Genomic DNA, 26,874 nt, shown 5'->3' on the forward strand with positions numbered 1-26,874 from the left:
CTTTGAGACCTCATGAGCACTCCAGGCCTCCCTCCCAGTGCCTTAAGTAAGGAGAATAAGAAGGCAGTTTTGGGTTTTTGTGTTGTTTTCTCTTTTCACCCAGCTTTCTGCTTGGGTTCTCATATGTGGATTTGTGCACATCGGTTGTGGAATTAAAATTATAATGAACAGAGTCATTACCCCTACAAGATGATTAGGCCATTACAGATGGTTAAGAGTAGTGGTTAAGAGCACAGGTATTGGAGCCAGGGTGCTGGGCTTGAATCTGAGCTCAACCACCTATGAGCTGTGCGACTTTGAGTGTCGATTTTTACTGCTCTGTGTCTCAATTTCCTAACCTGTAAAAGAGATGGAGATTCGAAATAAGTTATATGGTTGTTATTTGAACTAGTGTTAAAGTACCTGGAAGATACTTCATAATGATTGGGCATCCTTGCACTTTTTTCTTTGAGGTTCCCTTTTCCTTATTGATTTCTATATGTTCTGGCTGTGGTGATAATTAATGACAATTAATGATTCATTGATGAGACAGAATTAATGATAATTCATTATCTAAATATATAGCAAATGAGTTCTCTTGTGTTTTCCATTTTAACTTTATCGTCTTTTGCCAGACAAGTTTCCTTGAACAACTTGTTATGTTTCCTTTACTTTTTACTTCATATAGTTCATAAATTCAAGTTACAGAAAAAAAATCTTTCAAATTAGATTTTTTTTCAGTAGGAAGTCTCCCTTCTTCCCTTGTATGTGAGCCTTCTTCTCCTTTATAGGTGACCATGTTAGAATATTTTTGCATATCATTTTCTGATCAGGTTTATTCCCTTAACCAAATTTAACTTCAGAATACTTTTATATTTACATATTTTGAAGTAGTACAGAGAGTTCCCCTATATCTCATACATATATTCCCTATTATCAATATGTTACATTTGTATGGTACATTCATTACAATAATGAACCAATATTGGTACATTATTATTAACAGAAGTTTATGGTTTATTCAGATGTCCTCAGTTTCTCCATAATGTCCAAGATCTCATTCAGGATGATATATTACATTTAGTACTCCTGTCTCAAGGCTCTTCTTGGTTATGATAAGACTCAGAAAGTTTCTCAGCCTTTGTTTTTGATGCTCTTGACAGTTTTGGCAATTACTAGTCAGGTATTTTGTAGAATGTCCCTCAATTGGGATTAAAAAGAAATTAACTTATATTGCATATACAAGAAAATCTTGTAAAAACTGCACAATTTAGTGCTTTTTAATGTATTCACAATGTTTTACAACCCTCCCAACTATCCAAATCCAGAACATTTCATCATTCTGTAAAGAAACACTTAACAATTAGCAGTCCATCTCCATTTTTTCTTTCTTTCATTTCCTGACAATCATTAATCAGTTTTCCAACTCTATGGATTTGCCTATTTTGAACAATTCATTTAATGGACACATAAAAGAATACAGCCTTTCACTTAACATATTCAGGGTTCATCCATTTTGTAGCATGAATCAATACTTCATTCCTTTTAATGGCCAAATGCTATTCTATTGTACAGTTATACCATACCATATATTTTGCTTAACTATTCACCAGTTGATAGACATTTATTTCCACTTCTGACTATTATAGCAGGATTGTTATGAAAATTCATGTATAACTTTTTGCAGATGTGTGTTTTCATTTATTTTGGGTTACATACTTAGGAATAGAACTCTAGGAGGGAACATATGGTAACTTTATGGTTAAGTCGGACACGACTGAAGCGACTTAGCAGCAGCAGCAAACTCTTCCTAAATGACTACACTATTTTACATTCCTATGTGCTGTGTTGAAAGGTTCCAATTTCTCCACATCCTCCTTAACACTTGTTATTGTCTTTCTGATTATAGCCCTCCTAGTGAGTGTGAATTCGTATTTCATGGGGCCATTCATTTGCATTTCTCTAAGAATTAATGATGCTGAGCATCCTTTCATGTGGTGATTGGCCATTTGTTTGCCAGTTTTGGGTGAATTATCAAATTCAAATCCTTTGCCCATTAAATTTTTTGTCTTTTTAGTTTTGAATTGTAAGTCTTCCTTTATCAGATAGCATTATGATTTGCAAATGTTTTTACTATTATGCTGGCTGTCTTTTCATTTTTTTAAGTGACCTTTCAAGAAAAAACTTAACGTACTTGTGATGAAGTCCAATTTATTTATTTTGGTTGCTTGTGCATTGGTGTATCTAAGAAACCATTCCTTCAGTACGAATCACACAGATTTACGTCTTCGTTTCCTCGTAAGAGATTTGCATTTTACTCTTACAAACGAACTTTCATCCATATCCATTTTGAGTTAATTTTTGTATATTGTGTGATGTAGGAGCTCTGATTACTTTTTGCAGACTCCAGTTTCAGTTGCATAGAGAATAATTATAGCCTAGATTTGATGTGTTTTAAACTCCTATCTCTGAGTGTTTGAATTGTGACGGCTACGTTAAAAAAAAAAAAAAAAAGGAATGGTTGGGCAACATCATTTTGCTGGGAAGTCTCCTTTTCTGTATACTCACTTGCTAATTGCAGAATATGCTCACCCTTATAAACTGATTTTAAATATTCTCTTTCAATAAATGAGTGAGCCAAAATGGCCACTCTCTCTGTGTCCCTTGTAACGTCGGGATCCTATCATGCCTTTCCCGCCATCCAAAGCCAGGTTCTTAACTATAGTACTTAGTTGCTCAGTCGTGTCTGACTCTTTGTGACGCCCATGGACTGCATCCCGTTAGGCTCTCTGTCCAAGGGATTCTCCAGGCAAGAATGCTGGAGTGGATTGTATGCCCTCCTCCAGGGGAACCTCCCAACCCAGGGATCAAACCCAGGTCTCCAGCATTGCAGGCAGATTCTTTACCATCTTAGCCACCAGATTGAGCAGCCACGAAATTAAGAGTCTGGGCAGACTGGCAGAAAGAGCAGGCTAGAAAAGGGTGAAGATAGGTAAAGGAAATTGACAGCAAGTACATTAGAGCTTAGAATTAAGTTTAATTTTGTTTTATCTTAATAATACTTTAATTCTGAAAGTAATCACTGTAAAAATACAAACATGGCAAAAAGATTAAAATGTCACACTAAATAAGAGTTTAACGAAATCATGACTTGCTTTATATGTGTATATAAAACATATAAATGTAACATAATATCTGTGTTACCTTGCAACAGGATAAGGTCACCAGAGGAAAACCTGAATAAGGTATGGACTTTTGAATTTTCACAAAAAGGAAATACCCAATTCCCACTCCACAGGGAGGTACCACTCTGGGTCGAAGTACAACTGTTAACATTTGGTATGATTCTAAGAGCCATTAACTGCCGGCTCATGGTGGTCCCTAGAGCTCCCTCACCCCAAAGGCCGTAGGACTTTGACCACCGGGGTGGGACAGACACCATCTCCGGTTTCCCTGCCTGGGAGGGCGCGCATCGCCTACAGTGCCGCAGAGCCTCGCCACTGCGGCAAACAGACTGCGCAGGCGCGGCAGAGTCCGGTCGCAAGGAGCCGGGCAGCTTGCCGCGCATGTGCAGGCGGAGTCTGCGGAGTGGTGCCGTGGCGGCGGAGGAGCGCAGCGCGGTCTGCCAGCCGGAGATGCGTGACGTTGTGTTCTGAGGAGCGGCCAGCGGCGCGATGGAGCGGGCCAGGTCAGCCGTGTGGTGGGCAACATTTTTTTTTTTTTTAAATCATCCTGAGCTTTCATAACTAGAAGTATTTCGGTATTCACTGGGGATCTGGGCTCTCACGTTCTTTGTTCGGTGGCTGGATGGAACAACTCTGGAGGCTTGAGGCTGGAGTGACTCTCCTGACCGTGTCTTGTCAGGTCTTGGGGGTATCTGCACCGTCATGTTGCGCCCCCTCAGATTCTCTGATTCTTTGTTTCTGTGGTTGAGGCCGCGACCGCGGGTGGCCACAATGCGACAGTCGGGGGAAGGCGGGGTCAGCGTTGTCCACAGCGGCCGTGAGGCGGCAGCAGGTGCCGTGTCCACGGAGGCGCTGATGTGTGGCAGCAGCGGGAGGGAGTGGTTGTGGTGGTCCCTGCGGCAGTGAGGAGGAGGGGGCAACGGGGTGACCGCGGTGGCGGCTCTTTAGGGGGCGGCCGAGAGACCGCGCTGCCTGTGGGGGGTGAAGGGGGCCATGGGAGCATGGTGGGGTCCCTCTGTGGCCTCGGTATCTGGAGGTGGTGGGGTGCCGGCGACGGTGGGGCCACGGAGTGGCGGTGGGGGCACGACAAAGCAGTCTTGAGGCATGGCTGCAATAGGTTAGCGGGTGAGCGGGTGGGGGCACGCGGGTGGGGGTGGCCATCTGTTTGAAAAAAAGGGAGAACTGTTCAGTGTTCTCGTGACCAGCAGTGCTCTTAAGAGTTTGAATAGTGCAGCCAAACTACTCTGTCCCTAAATTGAAGGGGTGGCTGCAAAAATGTCCGGTCCTTATATACTTGATTCTTTTAAATAACACATTTGTGAGCTTGGTTAAAGAAGAGGGATGTGGTATTCACAGCCCATCTAATGCATCTTGTGGGGGACCTGCCAGGTTCTGGGATGTGATAGCCAGAGGCATTTCTCATTCGCGTGCATTTTCCCTGCATTTGGAATGTGAGTTTCGAATGCCAGCTCAGGAGCGTGGGGGTTGGTGTGGCGTCACAACCTTTGTGCGGCTCTGCGAAGATGGCGGCCACTGCAGCTGTGCGGCTCTGCGCAGGCGTGGAGTAGGGGCGCGGCCCTCCCCGTGTTGCCGCAGTGGGGGAGGGGCGGCCCTGCGGCCTCCAGGCGGGAAGTCGGCCGCGCCCTCCCGAGAGCCGTGCGCAAAGGGGGAGCGGCGGACCGGGAGTTGTGGGGGGCGGCTGCCGCACCCTGGTGCTGCGGTAGGGAAGGTGTGGGCTGGGGGTGCTCAGGCGCGTCAGTGATGACACCACGTCTGCTGTGCACTGGGGGAAGGGATTTGTGCAGCTTCCGCTGTGCGGAGTGGCCCGGGGAGGAAGGACACAGGTTTGCTCAGCCTCTGCATTTTAAGTCACCCCTTCCCTGCAGTGCCATGGTGGAGTGGAGCCGGTAGGCTGCACAGTTTTTCCATCCTGTGCCTGCCTGAAATGTCAGGGCAGTTGCACTGTGCTCCTGGCCTTCTCAATTTTTAAGGGAGTGGTGCGGCCTTGGAGGCCAAGAGAGGTGAGTGCATTGCGGAATTCACTACGCTACTTAAAAGACAGTCTCTATCACTGGTGCAGGAGCTTTTTCAGTTTTGTTCATTTGCCTTAGGTGGTATTGTGAGCAGTCTTAATTGTTCTCTGTATTAAGTGGATTCAGTTAGCGTTTTAGACAACTCTCATCCCTTTAATCTCTGATTTCAGTTTTCCAGATTAACATAATTCCATAGCTACATTTCCCTTACGTGTCTGTCTTATTTCTTGATTGCTAGATAATCCATTGGTGATGTTACCTTTATAATTTCTTTAAATCAGGGGATCAAGGCTCCTCTAGGACTCTTAGGAACTGAGGTCTATGAGTTGTTTGTTCAAGGAGAAAAGCAGAGAAAAATGTAGAATGTGAGTCCTAGGTGTATCTGGGATTAGTGAATTCTTGCCCTTAATTGGACTTAAAAAAAAATTTGGAATATATTTGCTTTACAATATTGTGTTAGTTTCTGCTGTACAGCAACTTCACAGTTGCTAATGTGCTCAGCTATGTGTACATATTCCCTTCCTCTTGATTTTTTAATTATTATTTTTGTTCCATTATTTTTGAAGTTGGAGCTGCTATGAATATTCCCTGAGAAGGGGTAATTAACAAAGTACCATGATTATTGTATTACTATTCCCATACTTTGATTTTGGGGGACATTTTTAAGGATTTTCCTTGCAGAATTTTGATGTGCTTGCCTTTTTTACTCATTTATCACAAATAGTATGCCTGCTTGTGTGCCCAGTTAGAAAGTAATTAAGGGAAATGTAAATTAAGCTTTGGAAGCTTTGTTCTGGAGTTATTTTCTAGTAGCTCAAAAAATAGGACTCTGGTATTTTGTGATACTTATGATTTGCATCTTTTTTTTTTTTTCTGCTTGTAGGAAGATACTGCTTCAAATATGAACATCTGATCATTTGGCCCTTTGCGAGATGAAAGTGCATCATCCTGGTCCGCCATTTTGTAGTCTTGCCCTCTGACTTAGGACCTCAATATGGCGGACTCTGTGGAAAGACCTGAAGTTTGAAGGTCTCTGTCCTGCCTTGTGACTATTTGCCATAGTACCACAGCTTGTTGAGAATGGGAAAGGAATATGAGCCCTGTCTGAAGTTTAGAGCAAGGACTGTGTGTTGCTTTCTAAGGCAAGGTACTTTGAACATGAGTTGTTGATGGTTAAGGCATCATCCTTCACTAATAACAGTGGGCAAAGAAGTTTTATTTTCTGGTTCCTGGGTGCTGGCTGGCTCAGAATTCTCTTTGATTCTAAAGGTTTTGTTTTTAGAGGCACTGATTTTCATGTTAGTGGGGAGATCACACCCTGGGATTACCTCACATTATCTTTGTGTTTTTTAATTTTTATTTCTCATTCTTGAGGTCTTAGTCATTGAGTTATTACTTTTTTCAGGGGGGGGGGTTGTGTAAGGAATCCTGAATATTTGATAGAATATTAGATAGGAAAAAACCCTATCATATCTCATGATCTTTTGCTTTTTCATTATATTTTCAAATTTGTTTTTGTTTTAGTTGCTAACTCATGTCTTGACTTTTTTGGGACTCCATGGATGATAGCCAGGCTCCTCTATCCATGGGATTTATTAGGCAAGAATACTGGAGTGGGTTGCCATTTTCTTCTCCTGGGGAACTTCTCAGGGATTGAACTGGAGTCTCCTGCTTGGCAGGTGGCTTCTTTACCATGGAGCCATCTGAGAAGCCCATATTTCCAGATTAGTATTAATTTTTTAATGAAAGGGATTTTGGAGTGAAAAATTACCATTGTGTACATGTTACTTTTTTTTTTTCCTCTTAATTTAAATGCTGAATTTTCTGAAATGTTGGCTTCTGGGTTAGAAATGCAGTTAGGGACATTACAAATGTACATATGTGTATTTAGAACAAAGTTCGAAATAAAGCTGCTCATCACTGATTTTGCAAGTAGCTCTAAAAATCTTTGAAAATTGAAAAAGATAACTTTATATACTGATTTTTTTCTCAATTGAACACAGACCTTCAGGTTACATAAAGGAACTGAAGATTTTTTTCTGAGGGGTGGGATGGATAATGGGGTATTCTCCGTTAAGCTTCCATTAATCATAATGGGTGGTCTGTGACCAAGCAGAGGTCTATGGCAAAGCAGAGGTTTATAATTCCTTTTACTGTATTAATGTATTAGTAAATATGTTTGAAACTACAATCTTGTGTATCAGTGTTTCATCCTTTTTTATGGCTGAATGACATTCCATTGTATGGATATACCATACCACATCGTATTTTGTTTATGCATTCATCATTTATACTTTGGGTTATTTCTATTTTTGGCTATTACAACTAACACTGCTAGGAATTTTCATGTTCAAGTTTGAGTTTTTATTTCACTCCAAGCTTGGAGTAGAAATACTTGGGTCACATGTTAATACGCTCAACATTTTTAAGAAGTACCAGAGTTGTGTCATTTTTCATTTCTCCAGTTTCTCCACATCCTACTCCTGTGGTGTGAAATGGTGTTTGTGGTTTTGATTTGTGTTTTCCTAATGACCCTCATATTGAGCATCTTTTCTTCTGTTAAGGGAAATTTTTATGCATCTGGAAAGTGATCTGTTTGAAACTTACTCATTTTATTTTTTGTAATTTATTTATTTCATAGCTGTGCTGGGTCTTCATTGTTGCACCGGCTTTTCTCTCGTTGTGGTGAGCTGGGGCTGTTCTCTTAAGTTGCAGTGCAAGGTCTTCTCTTTTCTGTGGCTTCTCTTGTTGTGCAGGCCAGCTCTAGGGCATGTGGGCTTCAGTTTTTTCTGTTCCTGAGCTCTAAAGCACAGGCTCAAAAGTTGCGGTGTAGGGATTTAGCAGCTTCATGGTCTATATGTGGGATCTTCCCATACCAAGTATGGAACTTGTGTCTTCTGCTTTGGCAGGCGGATTCTTTACCACTGAGCCATCAGGGAAGCCCCCTTTACTCATTTTAAAATTGTTTTGTTACTATATTATTGAGTTGTAAGAGTTCTTTATATCTCTCTAAATTAGAGTTCTTTATATCTGGAGGAGGAAATGGCGGCCCACTCCAGTATTTTTGCCTAGAGAATCCCATGGACAGAGGAGCCTGGCGGGCTACATGTAGTCCATGGGGTCGCAAAAAGTTGGACACGACTGAGCGACTAATGTTAATACTATATATATTCTGGATAAAAGACTTTCATCGCATATATAATTTGCGTACCTTTTCTCCCATGCTTCTAATTGTTTTTCTTCTGAAGCAAAGATTTTTCACTTTCGGTGAAATCCTATGGATTTCTGTCTCCATTAGGTACTTCAAGTGTCATAATCTAAGAAAGCATTACCTAATCAAAGGTCCAAAGGTCAAGGGGATTAGCAAAGGTATTTTTTTTAAATGATCTTTTCTACTGCTTGATTAGAACATTAAAGTTTTTGAAGCAAATCCAGGGTTATTGGTAAACTCTTTTGTTTATTTTGCATAGTCTAATATGAAACCCAAAATAGCATGGGTTCAGGAAATTATCTTTTGGACTGTGTCCTTTGAAATCTGCCTGGGAAATACTACTTGCGTAAAATGCCTTTCCTTATCTCTGTTTTGAGTTGACATTTTAAAATTGCAGTTCCTGTAGTTTCTAGTCTGTGACCCAAGTCCTGAACAGATTTCCTGTTCAGATCCTTTGAGCAGCCATTTTGTGAGCTATTCTGCAGATTATACTGTCAGTGGCTATGTTGGTTTTTTTTTCTTAAGCATTTTTAAAATTTCTTGTTTCTCAAATCCTAAGAAGGAAGCATTCACACAAGAGATTGCTTAGACACTTTGTAATTTAAATTTTATACTTTATTCCACTATACAGAAGGACCTATCATAATAAAATATTTTTCAAATCATTTTTGGAATCACTGTTGCCATTTTTCAGGGGTATGTTCATTTATTTGTATGTAAATATATGTAAATATATAGTGTTATATCTGTATATGTGAGTATATGTAGAAATATACAGTTTTGCTTAACTTTTTGATATTTTTCCTTTGAAGTTTTCCAGTGTCAAGGGGAATCTAAAGGGAGAAAGTAATTTTGGCCTAGATTCTGACCATTGACGGATAAAGATCTTCTAATATTTAATTCTGCCTTTGTCAGTTTTATTGATTTGTAATTGGCATATATCACCATACCTTGCTTTAATTAGATTAGATGGAGTTTAAAAATTCCATTTTACTAGATATATGTATAATCTTTAAATAAGTGGTTATTTCAGATATTGATGAATTCTGTAAAACAAATCCCCTTTCTACCTCAGGGACCGTTTACACTTGAGACGGACTACAGAACAGCACGTACCAGAGGTGGAAGTCCAAGTCAAACGTAGAAGGACAGCCTCACTGAGCAACCAGGAGTGAGTACAGTCAGGCCCTGAGAACCAATTTAGGGCATTTTCAAATTGGAACAAAGTATGCTGCCACAGGGTATTTAAATGAATTTAATTAATGAAAGAAGCTTGTGCATGTTATATTGATATAGTAAAAAAGCAATTAAATTATCCATAACCATGTTGTCCTAACTTTTGCTAAAATTTTAGTAACATGTATTTCCTTTTATCTATACATGTGTAGGTAACATGGTATGTTCATAAAGTTCTACCTCCTTCAACATATTAAAGTTGTTTCTGCTTTATTATTTGTTACACTTTTGTTGTACTTGCCTAATGTTCTGTGCTTTGAAGAGATGTAAATGTATGTATTCATGTTTGCTCTGCAGTCTTTAGAATTTTTTTAATTAGTGCATTTGACATGTATACATTTTTCTCTTAATTTAGGATATGAATGTGTTTCTAAAAGGAGCATTTCAATTAAAACTATATTAACATTTCTGAAGAGTCACAACTTAGCAGCTAAAACAATAACAATGACATGATACATACTGAATTTATATTGGGTTTTGTGCATTTTGTTATTACCACAAATCTTGATAGTTATCAGTGGTAAGATTGTTTTTCTCTCCTAAAGCTGTTATTTTTCAAATTGCATTGCTATTACTAATACATGAATATAATTTTCTCATAAAACATGTAATTTTGAGATACACAGTGAGTATCAAGTATCACCAGTCCATTCCCCTCCCTGTGTCTCCCCAGAGATAAATCCTCAGGTAGTTTGATCTCTTATCATTTCAGACCTTTTAATATGCATTCATGTGTACACGTATGGAATGTGTGTATGTGTGTGTGTGGAGGCATGTTTGTTTATATACAGAAGATTTATTGTGTAACAATATGCCTTGGGAGTCTTTCCATGTCAGGCATTCTATAATAACCTTTATCATTATCTTACTAATGGATATTTACATTGTTTGCATTTCTTAGTTATTGCAGTGAAGAAAGGAGTAGTCAGTCTGAAAATTAATATTACAGTTGTCTCTTGAATAACGAGGGAGTTGGGTTGCAGTCCCCCACATAGGCAAAAATCCCTGTGTATCTTTTGAGTCCCCCCAAATTGAACTATAAATTGCCTCTTGTTGACTAGAAGCCTTACTGATAATATAGACAATTGACTGAACAACATTTTTATGTTAAATATATGTCTGCATATATTTTACATGTTCATGACATACCTAACTTTCTTTTTTTGATGTTTCTAGGCTCTGGTTTGTCTGCAAGTTTTTCAAATTGTCAAAAAATTCCAAAAAAAAAAAAATCCCCAATATATTTATTGGGGGAAAACATATATAAATAGACCCACACAATTCAAACTCTTAATTTAAGGGTCAACTGTTATTAATATTTATTTGTATTTTATTTCACTTCTTCAAATATGAAGTTTTTACATGGGTAGCATTTTGTATCTTATTTTTGTTATTTGCTCATTTAATATGTGGGAAAATTTCAGTATTTTGCATATTTAAAATTATTGGCAAGGCAAAAGATTTCTCTATTTTCCCATGTCTGTTTTACTTTACTTATTCTTCAGAGTTCATTATTCTTTCCTTTATTAAATTCACTTTAATATTCACTTCATTAAATATTCACTTTGAGTGAATATTTTATATAATTTATGATAGGCATTTGCCTGTTTTCTTTTACATGGTAATGCCATTTTTTTCCTCCCCAGAATCTCTAGAAATGACTTGAGGTAGATTAGAGATTGTGGCAGAGGTATGGGTGGAGGAGATTTCTTGGGAGAGGATCTTTGTTAGTGAGTGAAGGTTCTATTACATTTGTTATATTTTATTAGAACCTTGTGGAGGAGATTTCTTGGGAGAGGATCTTTGTTAGTGAGTGAAAGTTCTATTACATTTGTTATATTTTATTAGAGCCTTTATCCAGTGTAACATCAGTGTGAATCATCAGTATAACAGGTGGTCATATGCTAATCTTCTAAAAGCCTGCTTTAGGTTTCATTCATTTGTCCATATCTGTGGAAATACTTTATTGCTTTTGAAGAAGAGACAACTTCATTTTCCTGATGTCTGTTGTATATGTTATGTATAAATACTAGGAGGTGCTGAACTAGAATCTGAGGGTAATTTTGAGTTGGAAAAACAATATAATTTCCCCAACCACCTTTTTCCACTTTGATAATAGGTGGATTATAGAAACAGGTAAGCAGCATAAATATTCTGTTCTCTAAGCCCAGGTTTTAACCTGAGCCATCTAGTTAGCTTTAACTCTGGTGTGATCCCAGAGGCCCACCATGAATAACAAACACACTCCTATCACTGGTTAAACTCAAAGGATTAGAGATTACCTCCTAGGAACCATGGACAAAGTCCAGCCTAATTCTTTATGTTGTTGTTCAGTTGCTTAGTCATGTCCCACTCTTTGTGACCCCATGAACTGCAGTTAAAAGTCTTAATTTAAAAGTATAGAAATAGTGGAAAACCATTTATCACAGTCCCATTTTCAATTCTAGCTGTTACTGAATATTTTCATACATATGTACTTATCAACTGCTTGGTAGTGCAGGAAGTAAGAGAAATGGGTTCCATCCCTGGGAAGATCCCTTGGAGGAGGACACGGCGGCCCATTGCAGTATTCTTGCCTGGAGAATCCCATGAACAGAGGAGCCTGGCAGGCTAAGGTCCACAGGGTCACAAAAAATTGGATACAACTAAAGTGACTTAGCATGCAAGCACATACTTATAATGAGGGCAGTTTTTTGGCTGGTGATTTATTTATGCTTGTCTTGTTAGCCAGCAACCTGTGTAATTTACTGTATCTCTTATCCTCAGGATCAGATTTACAGCCAGATAGAGTCTTACTTATAGTTAGGAATATGTTGAGTATTTTTCTAGAATTCCCTGATAACTAAAGGATGGTAGATTTACATAGTCTGAGAGCCTAAGCAGCTTGGAGGTTCTTTATTTCAGTTAGTAATTTCTTGTCAGCATAAATAACTATCTTAAAATGTCTCATTGGAAATGCCTTAACCAATACCCTACCTCCTTAGGGGTTAAAGAGTTGTTTCCAGATTAGAAATGGTTATTATACTCTTGGTTCTTTTATAGGGCATTTTAAACCAAAAGAGCTCTTTTTTTTTTCCTTTAAGTTCCTTGGTAATATCACCAAAGAGGGTAAATATCCATCAGTTCTTGTACATTCCTATGAGCAGAGAGTCTTCTCTTTTATAATTTGTTCATAATGTAATGGTATGCTCTGAACCTTGAGTATTAAATGTAAGGGTCTTTTCATGCTTGCATTGTTAACTATATAGGGAAATGCCTTTTCATTTATGTGTTCTGTGCTCTTGTCTTAGGTGTCACGTGTACCTGAGGCGATCTCAGCAGCAGCAAGTACCTGTGGTGGATTTCCAGGCAGAACTGAGACAGGCATTCTTAGCTGAGACACCAAGAGGTGGTTAAAGCAGTATTGGAACACCAAGGTAGCTGATTTCAAGAGAAAAATAAAAACAGGTTATAGCTGATGAAATCATGATCAGGATTAAACAACTAATTAAAGGGTAGGATGTTTGGAGGTCATTTAATTATTTGGGATATATTCAATTTCTTTTCCTTAAAAGCATCATACAAATATAAACACACAGCAGAAAATTTTAAAAAGTAAAAGCAGTACCTTAATGCTCTCACCCTGAAAGACTTTTGTCGTGAGTTACTTTCTAGACAATGTAGTCTTTGCTTTTTAGGTAGTTTTATTCATATTTAACTTGTACTGCTTTTCATCTTAACGTAAGAGCAGTATTTCATTATAAATAGTTGCTGAATATCCTGCTAATATGTTTTAGAATTCCTTTCTGTGAGAACTTTATCTTTTCTGCTGATAGTTTGAAATGAAGTTTCAGTGATTTGCTTTTTGTAAAACATTAGATAGGACCATTTCCTTGGATATGCAGATGTGAAAATAAATCAAGGAATTTGAAATTAAGGTTCATGTTCTAAATTATATTATGAATTATTAGTCTTCAATTGCCATGAGAAAGTATAGTGCCAGGTACACTTTCATCTGCATTAATTATGTCAATTACATATAATTTATTTCTATTAAATTAGAAATACACATCACATCCATTAGCAGATGAGAAGCTAAATATTTTCCCAGGCTTATTTACTACTTATTTCTTGTTTTCTTTCCTCATATTTTGTTACCCATTTGTTTGAGTCATCTGACAATGTAACAAAACTATTATTAACTCATGATTTGTCAGTGTTATGTAGATTTATTTACAGTGTCTTTTTGTGTTAGTTGCTTAGATTTTTAGAAAATTGCAATTAATTTTGATTAAATACTTTATTTTTCCTTTCTTAAGTTTAAGATTTGAATGACCTAAGTTCAAAGGGTTTAATATGTACTTTTCAGAAACTAAGGAAAGAAGTTTATAGATGAGGTTTCTTCTAGATTTTCTTTATTTCTATTTCAGAGTATAACCCTGCAACTCAAATTAATTAGGCTTATGGCCATCATTTCAAAAGGAAAAATCCTCCCCTACTGAATTCTTTACCCAGCATTCTCCAGTAATTGCCTGGACTTGATTGCAAGACAGTAGAATTGATTTCAGGCAGTGGAATCTGATAATTGTCCTCAGCTGTCCCCCAGAGTAAGAACGTTTTTACATGAATAAGTGTGCATAATTGATTTTTTAACCAAGAATTTTTTGGCCCTTTAGTATAGTTTAGATACTCTTGCAAGCTCCTGTATAGTATTATTTAAATCATAATTATGATCTACAAGTAGAGTAATCTAATTTTCTAAGTTTTAAGTGCTAGTTTCATCTAAATAGTACTAGTTACTAGAATTATTTTACAGCAAGAGTTGATAAAGTATCTGACTCATTTATTGCCTGTTTTTATAAATAAAATTTTGTTAGCACAGAGCCATATCCATTTATTTACATATGGCCTGTGGATATTATTGACAGTACAGTGGCAGATGGGAGCATTCCTGACAGATTGAATGGCAGGCAAGACCTACAATATTTATTATCTTTCCTTTTAAAAGAAAAAGTCTGCAAGTCTCTTAGAGAACCACTTTCAAAGATGAAAACATAAGGTGGAGCCAGTAGGGGAGTGCTGGTGCTATAGAATGTGGTAAAGGGAAAGGTATTACAAGGAGAGTAGATGAAGGGAACATTACAGAGTAGAGAATCAGATGAATTTGGTGACAAGGGTCTTGTTAAAGTCTGCTATACGTGTAAATGGGTAAAGACATTCAAACAATTGATATGTTTTCTTTTTCATTATAAAAATGTAAAGCATATGAGTGATAGCCAAGAAAAATGGGAAAGTAAACCACAGATTTTAAATAGCCATGTTTCAACCATAGTGGCATTTTTTTTTCTTTCATTTTACCCATTTGCTTTTCTTTTGAAAACATAGTTGTAATCATGTTTTTAAACTATTCTATTTATGTATATCGTTAATGTTCCTTCATTTTATTACATAATCCTCAATATGATTTGTAATGAATAAATGATGGTCCCTTCATGATTTACTTTTTCTTTGTACTTGTGTTTCTTTCCCCATAGTTTGCTATGCTATTATGAATATTCTGCATTTTTAAGATAGTGTATATTAGGTATTTTAAATTTATTAGGATGAGGATTCAGTTTGGGTATGCAAGGTATAAAAATTAGTAATTTATAAAATGTTTTGTTATGTTGCTTTGTAATAACACAATAAGCAGTATTGATTACCATCAAGAATAATTCAGTTCAGTCGCTCAGTCATGTCTTGATACTTTGTGACCCCGTGGATTGCAGCACACTGGGCTTACCTGTCCGTCACTAACTTCCTGAGTCCACTCAAACTCATGATTATTGAGTCAGTAATGCCATCCAGCCATCTCATCCTCTGTCGTCCCCGTCTCCTCCTGCCTTCAATCTTTCCCAGCATCAGGGTCTTTTCTAATAAGTCAGTTCTTCGCATCAGGTGGCCAAAGTATTGGAGTTTCAGCTTCAGTGTCAGTCCTTCCACTGAATATTCAGGACTGATTTCCTTTAGGATTGACTGGTGGATCTCCTTGCAGTCCAAGGGACTCTCAAGAGTCTTTTCCGACACCACAGTTCAAAAGTTCAAGAATAATTACTACAGTGATAATTTCCTCGTACCACCTTTGATGTCTCTTTTTTCCCCTTTGATAAACACTTTCCAAAATGGAAAAATTGTTTTCCTCTGGTTTAAGTGGCATTGCTTTGTGGATTAATAGTTTCCACTTACTTATGTTTCTCACATTAGACTTTTGTGCATTTTTTTTTTCCAGTGAAGGGTCTATTTTACCAGGTGAACGGGAACTAATACCATACCATTGTTCTGTGACTTCTCATTTTTTGTATGTTATTTGGCCAAGTCTGACCATCAGATCTTATGATTTAAGGAAGCTTTACACATCTACGTAGTTTAATCATTTCAAAGTCCACCCTTTTCAAAAATTTGAGAACTCTTCTTTCTGAGGAGTCCCAGGATGTAGTCAGGCTCCCTGGACCATTTATTTGTTTATGTCCGCTTTCATAGAAAATTTATTATAACTGCTAATTCCTTAGTGCAGTGTAATATTGCTGCTCTTGTTTTTTTTTCCTCTTACTGTGTTTTATTCTTCTTTGCTGTGGAGATAACATTTGATCACTCTACAAAGTAATATATCTCCTTTCCCTCACAAGGATTCATGATTAGAGTATGCTGAATTTAGGAATGAGATATAGCTTTCTAAATTTCAAGTGCATCTCATTAAGAGAAGCCCATTCTTAACCTCTCCAATTAGTCAACCCCTATTCTGAGTGAAATGTTACCTCCTATTTATATGGATTATTTTATACATATTGTATATTTATGTCCCCAGTTCTGTAGGTTTCCTGTTCTTAGTCCGTGACTCAAATCCCCAGGTGCGTTTTTATACTTGGTAATAACATAGTGGTTGTGGGAGGAGTTTGGAACCTCAAACAGGTTAGAGGGACAGATACAGGCCTGACTGGCTTCCTCTTGTGTTCTGATCTACTATACCAGGAAATCTTTGTTTGCATTTGTTGATCTGTTAATAGCTAAGCTGTATGAACCTGGTTTGGTATGTGTTCACTGAAATACCAAGCAGGATAAAACATTTGGAATGGGTCTGATTGGGAAATCTGGACTCTGAAGTCTTTTGGCACTTGAAGGTAAAATCCCTGACTCTGAATTATAAAATTCCATTTGAGGGGTGACTGACTACAAATTTCCACCTTAAATGCCCATTTGATACTGGTTCCTACTGAAAAGTGAAAGTGTTAGTCGCTCAGTTAATGTCTGACTCTGCGACCTCATGGACTATTGCACCCTGGGCTGCTATATCCATGGAATTCTTCAGGCAAGGATACTGGAATGGGTAGCAGTTCCATTCTCCAGGGGATCTTCCTGATGCAGGGATTGAACTCAGGCCTCCTGCATTGCAGGCAGATTCTTTGTCTGAGCCACCAGGGAAGCCTATTATATTAATCTTTATTTCAGAAACCTTTCTGTGATTACATTTCTTTCCTTTAAGTGTAATTTTGAAAAGCCGTATCCAGCCCGGTTTTTTTCACCTGGTAATCACTGTCTGTGGCTCATTGTCTACTAGCATGTCTCCATTTGGGAATAAGGGCCAGGAATACTGTCTTACGGAACATTCAGCTGCTTTTGTTCTTTGGAGGCACTAGTGGCAATATTAAATATAATCTTAGCAACTTTGAAGATTATTTGACGGTTCAGACAATTTATGAGAACAGCTTTATTGGTATATGTTGTATATACCATAGAATTTGCCCAGTTATAAGCAGATTGCTGTTACAGCCATTGCCACACGTCCTTTAAGGGTTTTCTGTTGCCCGAGTAAGATCCCTTTGTGCCATTTAATTCATTCCCCAGCTCCATCCCCTATTTCAGATAACCACTTAAGTTTCTGTCTCCATGGATTGCTGAAGATCTTAAGTCTTAGCTATACTATCATAAAAGTGGAAATTGCTAGTGGTTCAAACATATACCAAGGTTTCCTGAATTTACAGACTGCTCTTTTATAGAGAATCCTGTCAGAATTCAGAACATTTAAATTATAGGCCTGAAACTTTTCATGTGGATATGGATTAAAATTGCATTCTTCCTCTGCAATTTTTTGGAAGAGTTTGAGCAGGATAGGTGTTCTCTAAACTTTTGATAGAATTTGCCTGTGAAGCCATCTGGCCTTGGGCTTTAGTTGGAAGATTTTTTATTACAGTTTCAATTTGCATGCTTGTGATTGGTCTGTTCATATTTTCTGTTTCTTCTTGGTTCGAGTTTGGAGGGTTATACTTTTCCAAGAATTGGTTCCATTTCTTCCACCTTGTCCATTTTATTGGCATGTAATTTGCTCATACTATTCTCTTATGACCCTTTGTATTTCTGTGTTGTCTGTTGTAACTTCTCCTTTTTCATTTTTCATTTTGTTGATTTGAGTCTTCCCCCTTTTGTTCTTGATGGGATCCTCAGTTTTATCTTCTCAGAGAACCAGCTTTGCAATGAATTTTGCTGTAGTCTCCCTTTCTTTTTCATTTGTTTCTTCTGATCTTTGTGATTTCTTTCCTTCTACTAGCTTCGGGGTTTTTTTGTTGTTCTTTTTCTAGTTGACTTTAGGTGTAACATTAGGTTGTTTATTTGATGTCTCTTTTTTCTTGAGGTGGCTTGTATATCTATAAATTTCCCTCTTAGCACTGCTTTTATTGCGTCCAATAGATTTTGAGTTGTGTTTTCATTGTCATTTGTTTCTAGACATATTTTGATTTCCTTTTTGATTTCTTTAGTGAGCTGTTGGTTATTCAGAAGCCTGTTTAACCTCCATGTGTTTGTGTTTTTTATAGTACTTTTCTTGTAGTTGATACCTAATCTTACAGCCTTATCAGAAAAGATGCTTGAAATGATTTCAACTTTAAAAAATTTAACCAAGGGTTTGATTTCTAGCCCAGGATATGATCTGTCCTGGAGAATGTTCCATGTGCACTTGAGAAAAAAATGAAGTCTATTTTTTTGTGGATGAAATACCCTGTAGATATCAATTAGGTCTAACTGATCCATTGTATCAGTTAAAACTTGGGTTTTCTTATTGATTTTCTGTCTGGATCATCTGTCCATTGGTGTGAGTGGGATATTTTTAAGTCCCCTATTGTGTCACCCTGTTACCAAAATCAGACAAAGATGCCAAAAAAGGAAATTACAGGCCAATTACTGATGAACATAGATGAACAAATCCTCAACTAAATGTTAGCAAACAGAATCCAATGGTGGCTTTATCCAGGGATGCAAGGATTCTTCAGTATACACAAATCAGTCAATATGATTTACCATATTAACAAATTGAAATATAAAAATCACATGATCTTCTCAGTAGATGAAGAGAAAGCCTTTTACAAAATTAAACACCCATTTATGATAAAAACTCACCAGGGAGTAGGCATAGAAGGAACATACCTCAACATAATAAAGGCCGTATATGACCAACTCAGAGCAAACGTTATCCTCAGTGGTGAAAAACTGAAAGCATTTCCTTTAAATTCAGGAATAAGATGAGTCCACTCTCACCACTCTTATCACTATCATTCAACATAGTTTTGAAAGTCCTAGCCTTAGCAGCCTGAGAAGAAAAAGATATAGAAGGAATCCAGATTGGAAAAGGAGAAACTACATTTATTGAGGGTAGGATTGACTTACAGAAAAAGCTGCACACAGGATGCATGGCAGTTTGCATGTGGAGAACAAAGCTTGGGAGAGTCTGAGTAACGGTCATTTTATTTTATTTTTTTTAGAAAACCTAATACCCTCCAAGTTCTCTTTAAAATGTAGTGAACTGACACAAAATTTTTCTAATTGTAGGGAAATACTGCCTCTACATTTTACCATCCTTACTGAATTATTTGCATAACCTTGTTAAACTCTCTTCTAATCTATTATAGTTTTACACACCATTCTTTTTTGTTGATACCATAGATCTTAACCACTATTTAAATGATTTTATTTTCACATAAGAAAATAGATAATTGTAAATTACTTAACCAGCTTACTGTTTGTAAATTTCTCTATTGAAAACAATGGAGACAGCAATCTTACTTGAAATGTTTGCATTGTTGAAAGTATAATTATACTAGATTTGTTTATGATACTGAGTTACTTTTATATGTAAAACAAAATTCCCATTCATAAAGAACATAATGTGTATGTTTGCTTTTTAAATATAATTAGCAGTTTGAGACCACTTACTAGTTTTGGCTAGGTTTGGTTCATACTTATTAGAAGCATTTTCTTAAGTATATCTGGGGAAATGATAGTATTCTAATGCTTGTTTCTTTGATTACTAAGAAAGTTGACTGTACATACATGTAAGCATTCAGTAGTGGTATGTCGCCTTTTGACAAAGGACATCTTAAGCAGGTACGTGATAATATATTGCATTCTTAGTGAAGAGATATTTCCTAGCATTATTCTGAAGGGACTTTGGCTTGGTGCGGGGAGGTAACACTGAGGTTGAAAGCATTTAGGTGGTTTAGCCAAGGAGCAAAATCTGGGCTAACTCAGGAGGAATTCAAATGGAGAAACTTAGGAATACCAAAATGTTGAAGTTGAGATTACTTGGTATTAATTTGTGACCAGAGAATTAAACACCTTAGAATAAGGATGGAAAAAGAAAATTACTACATTTTGGGAATATTAATAGAAAAGCTTATTTTTGAAACTTTTAAGAATTTTCTGTGTAAAATTGCATTCAACAAACTGGTAACTTACAGGTGTGCAAAAAATGGGAGATAAGGTGATCAAATAGTGAAATTTGGTGTTTAATCGGTGGGTATAAGAATGAAATGGAGTGATTTAAGATTTTCTGCCTGTTTTAAACCATGGTAGATGTGGTGCAGCTTGATCATGCTTTCCTCTGCAGGCTCCATCTACTATTTGAAGCTTCTGCCTCAGCTTGCATTGTTTGTAAGAGAACCTGCGTCATACCTTTATCTGTAGCCTTCCCTTAGGTCTTAAGGATCCTGAAACTTTCCTGTGGACATTGAATTTGGTGGAACAGCAATCATGGTAAGATGTTTAATAGGGTAGAGGGGAGAGCAGCTACTCTCTCAATATATTGGATTTCCAGAGTGTGGGTGTTTTGGGGTTCTTAATAGGGAATTAATCTATAGTGATGATACCTCATTGCATTGAATAAAAACTGGAGAAAACCTTGGTATGGTGTCCTGTTATAGAGATCTTGCATTGTGAAGAAAAACAGAAGAGAATTTTTGGTCATATTTACAGTGGTGAGGGATCACCTGCAGATGAGGGACTCAAGAGGTCAGATTTCAATAGATTGAAAATGCTACTTTGAAAATGGATGGTCCAGCAAAACCACAGCAGAGGAACAGGCTTGGAATCAGTGGGGAAGAGAAATGGAGGTCTTTGAGGCTTGATTGGTACAAAGGAAAGCAGTCTAGAGAGATAACAGCATCCTGATCCGTTTTGTGGTTCTGTTTAAGTTTAGGTAACCAAGAACATACATTCTTAATGGGAAGGATATTCAAAGGAACTGAAAATTAGTTTTTGAGGAATGGGAAGAATCTTAGATTTTTACAGTGGTTTGGGGTCTTCCAGAGGTCCACAGTATGTAAATAGTATTTCTGCATATTAAGATTTCAGTGGAGTGGTCACTTGGGATGAAAATCTTTTTAAAAGGTGCCTTAGTGGCACCTTTAAAAAAAATAAAAGTTTGAGGAACACTGATGAAAGTTCTGAATGATATAAGAGGTGGGGTGTAAGCTGGGATAGAGGCCTTTAAAAGAGAACTGAAAAATAATACATTGTGTTTACATTGGGTTGACAGAAACTGCAAAGTTTTTGATGGAGATAGGAATTTCCCACCAATTGTCTAGGTGTCTAGTAGGAAAAGAAATAGTTCTCAGGATCAAGTACTCTGCAGGAGAGTGAGGTTTGGGATTCAAATTGGGAAAGGACAGGGATTAGAATGATGGTATGCTAAAAGGGAGAACTGGGTTTGGGAATCTATTGGGGATGTCATATATTTAGGGCAGTGGAAAACTACATAGGGATTCTGAAAAGCAGACCTTTCCATAAGTGGTCCTGGGTCCAAATTTAGTATCCTAAAGGTAAGGTAAGAAAAGATTGACTGCATGATGTTTTTGTTAAGAAAGCAGCCAAATTTGGATTGGCATAGGAGTGGGGAAGAAACAGGAAAGGGTTAGAAAGTAGCTGCAGACAGTGATGACTAACTCTTATCTTACTCCTTCCAGACTGTGGGAAAGAGTAGCAAGATGCTGCAGCACATTGACTATAGGATGAGATGTATCCTGCAAGATGGTCGTATCTTCATTGGCACCTTTAAGGCTTTTGACAAGCATATGAACTTGATCCTCTGTGATTGTGATGAGTTCAGGAAGATCAAGTAAGGCCATTTTGGGTTTGGGCAGTGGGGTCCTGAGGGAGAGGCAGAACAGTTTAAGGGTAAAGTAAGTAGTTAGGGTACCTCCTGAAGGAGACAGGAAAAATGGCAGTCCTGTCTTGGTCTTATCTCTGAATTGGATTAATCTCCCAGTATTAGAGTCACCATATCCACACTACTATTTTATTATTTTTTAATTTTAATTTCAAAAGTGCAATTACGAACTAAAACTGAGGAAAAAAGCTGTACGCTACTCTCAGAATAACAATTTATGTTTATTTAGAAAATTGAGATCAAAGGAATTGTAAGAGTCACAATTACTCTTCATGGTTGAGTTGAAATGAGAATAGAATAGTTCAGGCCTGGTCTAGCAGTTGTTCAGCCAGCCTCTTTGCCTGCCTGTTGTTTTGTCTGAACTCACGTGGTCAGTGTTGATTTGGTGTCGGCCTCTAACCTCCCTTGCTTATTTGTTTTGGGGGTGTGTCCATGCTCTTTCTCCAGAAATAACTTCAATATGCTTGTGCCTTTCCTATGACGCAATCGTCTTTGCACCTGTGTTTGAGGAACTTCCTTTAACAATAAGAGTGTGGCACTTGGCAGATCCCAGAGCTATTATACTCAATTGACTTTTCATTCAGAGTATTTGAGTCAGTGCTTGTAATATCTCTAGATGTTCAAAACCGTTTTGAACATCAGGCTCTTATCTGGGGGCAGAATTTACATTGACCATTGGCTTGATTTCTTCTGTTCCCATAGTTGATGATACATTGTCCAAAAATTTAATTTGACCAATTCACTTAGAATTTTATGTATGAAGAGAAAGGTGATGATGCTTTGCCTGCCTGCTATACACGTCTGTTCTCAAATCTTAATAGAATCTATAACATATTCCTTGTCTTTTTGTTTTTATTTATTCTTAATTTTCTTCCTGCATATGAAGTTGGATCATTTCAGAAATTCTAGATGATGAATGCTAAGTTAATGATCAATGTTACGGTTTGGTTTAAATAATCTACATTTTTACTGGAAACGATTTTTAAAAAATTACAACTTTGATAAATACTAAAGACAATTGAGAGTGCTCTATCCTTAATTTATGTCTCATTCTTCAGTAGTTTTAGGGACAATTTCACCTAAATAAGGCACTGTCTCTGTGGTAGAAGTTGTATGCATATATGGTTTTTGCTGCTGACACATGAGGAAATTAGACTAACAGAGGTTCAAAAAGTTTTCAGAAAGATTTCCCCTGATTATATCCATGCATACTCAGTCACTTTGGTTGTGTCTGACTCTTTGCCACCTCATGGACTGTAGCCTGCCAGGCTGCCCTGTCCATGAGATTCTCCTGACAAGAACACTGGAGTGGCTTGCCATCTTCCAGGACTCAGACCCACATCTCTTATGTCTCCTGCATTGACAGATGGGTTCTTTAGCATTGGCACCACCTGGGAAGCTACTTCCCATGGTTATATAGTATGTGGTAAGTCTAGGAATAACCAGGTGTCTGCTATTAGACTGTTATTGCCTGTTGCTGTTCTCATCCCTTATTTCAGTTGTCTGTCATCAATATTTACTTATTAAAAATGATTTAAATCCCATTTTAATATAAAAACTTGGTTTCAGTGTTTCCTGTCTTCAAAGTCTTAGCCAGTGTTAATCACTTTATAATGATCTCCTTATAATAGAAATAATTGAATTACTGTGTAGTGCATTAGAAAATAATGTAGTGCTGTAGGTCAATTATACTTCAAAAACAAACTCAGAAAACGAGATCGAATTTGTGGCTGCCAGAGGCAGGGGGTGGTGGGGTGAATTGGATGAAAGTGGTTAAAATTATGAACTTCCATTTTTAAGATAATTAGGTACAAGGGATGTAATGCAGAGCATGAGAAATGAAATTAACAGTGCTGTCTGTTATATATGAAAGTTATTAAAAGAGTTTTCATCACAAGGAAAAACATTTTTTTCTTTTGTATCTGTAAGACATGTTGGAGGTCCACTAAAATTATTGTGGTAGTCATTTCATGAAATAAGTAAGTCATTATGGTATAGACCTTGAAGTTAACACAGTATGGTTTGTCAATTGTATGTCAGTAAAACTGGAAGGAGAAAGATAAAATTTCAAGTTTTGCTATCAGTAAAGACCCTTATGCTGAAAAAGATTGAGGGCAGGAGGAGAAGAGGGTGACAGAGGATGAGATGATTGGATGGTATCACTGACTCAGTGGGCATGAGTTTGAACAAACTCTGGGAGACAGTGAAAGATAGGAAAGTATATTGTGCTGCAGTTCCTGGGGTCGCAGAGTCGGCATGACTTACCAGTTGAACAATAGCAACAACTATTAAAAGAATCTTAGCAATGTTATTTGCATCTATGTTTCACAAAGAAGAAATTAGTTTTGCTATAGTACAACATTGATGGAATATTCTGAAAGTTTGATGTATGATAGGAAAAGAGCTCACGTTATATATCGAGTCTAGTTTTCTTTGTTTTTGTCACAACTCAGTAACTGAGCCTGACTATCTGGGCATGGATTACTGTCTAGATAGGTAATTATCTATAAATATGTTAGTGAGTCGATTCATAACTTATCATACTAAAATTTTCTTCCCGTTTATAGGCCAAAGAATGCTAAGCAGCCAGAGCGTGAAGAAAAGCGAGTTTTGGGTCTGGTGTTGTTGCGTGGGGAGAACTTGGTTTCCATGACTGTGGAGGGACCACCCCCCAAAGATGTAAGAAAGATGTAGGACAGGACAGAACATTAATGTGGGAGGGAATCACATTGTTTGAATTATGTGCTAAATGAGTGTACAACAGAGACAAAGTATACTATACCTTTGTCAAAATGTGCCTGGCACTTGATATAAGTTCTTGTTTGTCTGTAATGGGAGATTAAGCATATTCTAATGAGTTATGCTGACTACAATCTAGTTAAGGGTAGGAGTGCTGATTTATTTTCTCTTCATAGGATCGTGAAAATATATGGGCTCCCAATTTGACTAGTGTACATCTAGTCTGTAGGATGCTTCTCTTGATGCTATTTTCAATACAGAACCTCATATGAGATAGGGTATATGGGAAAATGTTGGAAAGAGGTAATTATTTAGGAATGATACTGATAGATAGCTTTCATAAATTTGATTTCAAGCTATATATGTATTTTTTTGTTTCAGACTGGCATTGCTCGGGTACCACTTGCTGGAGCTGCAGGGGGCCCTGGGGTTGGCAGGGCAGCTGGCAGAGGCGTTCCAGCTGGTGTTCCAATTCCCCAGGCTCCTGCTGGATTAGCAGGACCTGTCCGAGGGGTTGGGGGCCCATCTCAACAGGTGAGGAACCAGGAATGTTATTGAGAGAAAGTACCTGGAATCTGATATTGAGGAGGTAGAAAAAACTGAGTGAACATCCTGTACTGCGTAAAGCAGTATATGCTGTAGAGGGAAGAGAGGTAAAAATATACATTATGAAGCCACCATGATAGCAGTAACTCAGCACTGATGAGCAAAGAGGAATATGGATGGATAAACCAGAGTTGAGCATGCAAAGGGCTGATGAGGTTAAAAGTGGACATGTTCATTTTAAAGGATAGTATGATAGTGGTGATAATGTGCTTTAAATGAGAAAAATGGGAGAAGTGCAGAATTACTATAATTACTTTATGTTTAATAAATAGTGTATGATCAGCCTTTTATTATCTGTATTTGAATGATGTGAGGAAGTGTTAATATTTACTGTCTGTCTTTGCGTTCTTTCTCAGGTAATGACCCCACAGGGAAGAGGCACTGTAGCAGCTGCTGCAGTTGCTGCTACTGCCAGCATTGCTGGAGCTCCAACTCAGTATCCACCAGGACGGGGGACTGCACCTACACCTGTTGGTCGAGCAACCCCACCTCCAGGTAAGGAATTGATGGAGAATTCGGTTCTAAAAAGAATTCTAAAAGAATTTGGTTGTTAGATACCAATGTGGATCTGTGAAATAAAATCATGATGACCAAAATCACTCTTTAAGAAGATACTGAATTAAGGCTCAGCCTAACTCCCTAACTAGGAACTTGGAATATGTTTTCACTTTTGGCCATTGATTTTTAATGAAAAGCTATGGACTCTTGAATTGGGATGATCTGACGTAGCAATGGTCAAGGAGAAATTTTCAACTCTTTACTTACTACCTGGCTTATTTTTTTAACTATTATCCTGTGCTTTATGCTACCATCTTAGCTGATTTATGTGCCTTTTTTTTTCCTGCCATTTTTCTTTCTAGGAATTATGGCTCCTCCACCTGGTATGAGACCACCCATGGGCCCACCAATTGGGCTTCCTCCTACTCGTGGGACACCAATAGGCATGCCCCCTCCAGGAATGAGACCCCCTCCACCAGGGATAAGAGGTGAGTGAGTGTTAATAATTTTCTCAGTGGTACTAGCCAGGCCCCTGAATATTTATGTTTGACTATTTTTTTATGATCTCATGGAATTTTGCTTTTTCTTTTCAAGGTCCACCTCCCCCAGGAATGCGTCCACCAAGACCCTAGGATACTGTTGATCCTTCTTAGTCACTTTTTGTCCTGCAATGCAGCTTGTGAAATGTGTGAAATGTTCGTGAGCTTTTGTCCCCTTCTGCTCCATTAATATTAGCTAATAAATGCATAGAGCAATTAAACTGTGAGGTACTGTTGTACATTTTTTGCCTTTTGATGTTTTTTAGAGGTCAGAGTTAAGATTGGGATTTTTCTGGTCTTGAAGTTATTATGGATGAGGTAAATCCTGTTAACCAACTCATTTAAATAATTTTGTCTTTAGGTCTTACGGTAAAACTGTTGTGATACTTGTTTTAGCTTC

General features: G+C 37.7%; 2 protein-coding genes across 3 annotated transcripts; both read left to right on the top strand.

The window, feature by feature from the left end:
* Positions 1 to 3,561: 3,561 nt before the first annotated feature.
* On the top strand, positions 3,562 to 20,664 carry SNURF (SNRPN upstream open reading frame). 2 transcript variants are annotated; one of them, XM_068990878.1, is made up of 4 exons: positions 3,562 to 3,667; positions 9,484 to 9,579; positions 12,935 to 13,060; positions 20,536 to 20,664. In XM_068990878.1, the coding sequence occupies exons 1-3, from the start codon at positions 3,654 to 3,656 to the stop codon at positions 13,038 to 13,040; spliced, it is 216 nt and encodes a 71-aa protein (XP_068846979.1). In that variant the 5' UTR covers positions 3,562 to 3,653; the 3' UTR covers positions 13,041 to 13,060; positions 20,536 to 20,664. The 2 variants fall into 2 exon arrangements, with proteins under 2 accessions (XP_068846979.1, XP_068846978.1); XM_068990877.1 differs by lacking the exon at positions 20,536 to 20,664 and having other exon boundaries at positions 3,564 to 3,679; positions 12,935 to 15,103.
* SNRPN (small nuclear ribonucleoprotein polypeptide N) lies at positions 13,034 to 26,654 on the top strand. Its single transcript, XM_068990876.1, has 8 exons — positions 13,034 to 13,060; positions 20,613 to 20,681; positions 21,890 to 22,041; positions 24,660 to 24,771; positions 25,213 to 25,365; positions 25,794 to 25,932; positions 26,298 to 26,423; positions 26,530 to 26,654. The coding sequence occupies exons 2-8, from the start codon at positions 20,679 to 20,681 to the stop codon at positions 26,565 to 26,567; spliced, it is 723 nt and encodes a 240-aa protein (XP_068846977.1). The 5' UTR covers positions 13,034 to 13,060; positions 20,613 to 20,678; the 3' UTR covers positions 26,568 to 26,654.
* The last annotated feature ends 220 nt before the right edge of the window (positions 26,655 to 26,874 follow it).

Source organism: Capricornis sumatraensis, chromosome 19 (genome assembly GCF_032405125.1).
Source record: "Capricornis sumatraensis isolate serow.1 chromosome 19, serow.2, whole genome shotgun sequence".
NCBI classification, from domain to species: Eukaryota; Metazoa; Chordata; class Mammalia; order Artiodactyla; family Bovidae; genus Capricornis; species Capricornis sumatraensis.

Excerpts from the sequence above, each read along its gene's own strand:
- SNURF (XM_068990877.1), top strand. The coding sequence starts at position 3,654 with ATGGAGCGGGCCAGGTCAGCCGTGTG. Across the intron at positions 3,680-9,483 it reads CGGGCCAGGTCAGCCGTGTG|GGACCGTTTACACTTGAGAC; the intron begins GTGGGCAACATT and ends TTTCTACCTCAG. Across the intron at positions 9,580-12,934 it reads GCCTCACTGAGCAACCAGGA|GTGTCACGTGTACCTGAGGC; the intron begins GTGAGTACAGTC and ends CTCTTGTCTTAG.
- SNRPN (XM_068990876.1), top strand. Across the intron at positions 22,042-24,659 it reads GATGAGTTCAGGAAGATCAA|GCCAAAGAATGCTAAGCAGC; the intron begins GTAAGGCCATTT and ends TCCCGTTTATAG. Across the intron at positions 26,424-26,529 it reads CCCTCCACCAGGGATAAGAG|GTCCACCTCCCCCAGGAATG; the intron begins GTGAGTGAGTGT and ends TTTCTTTTCAAG.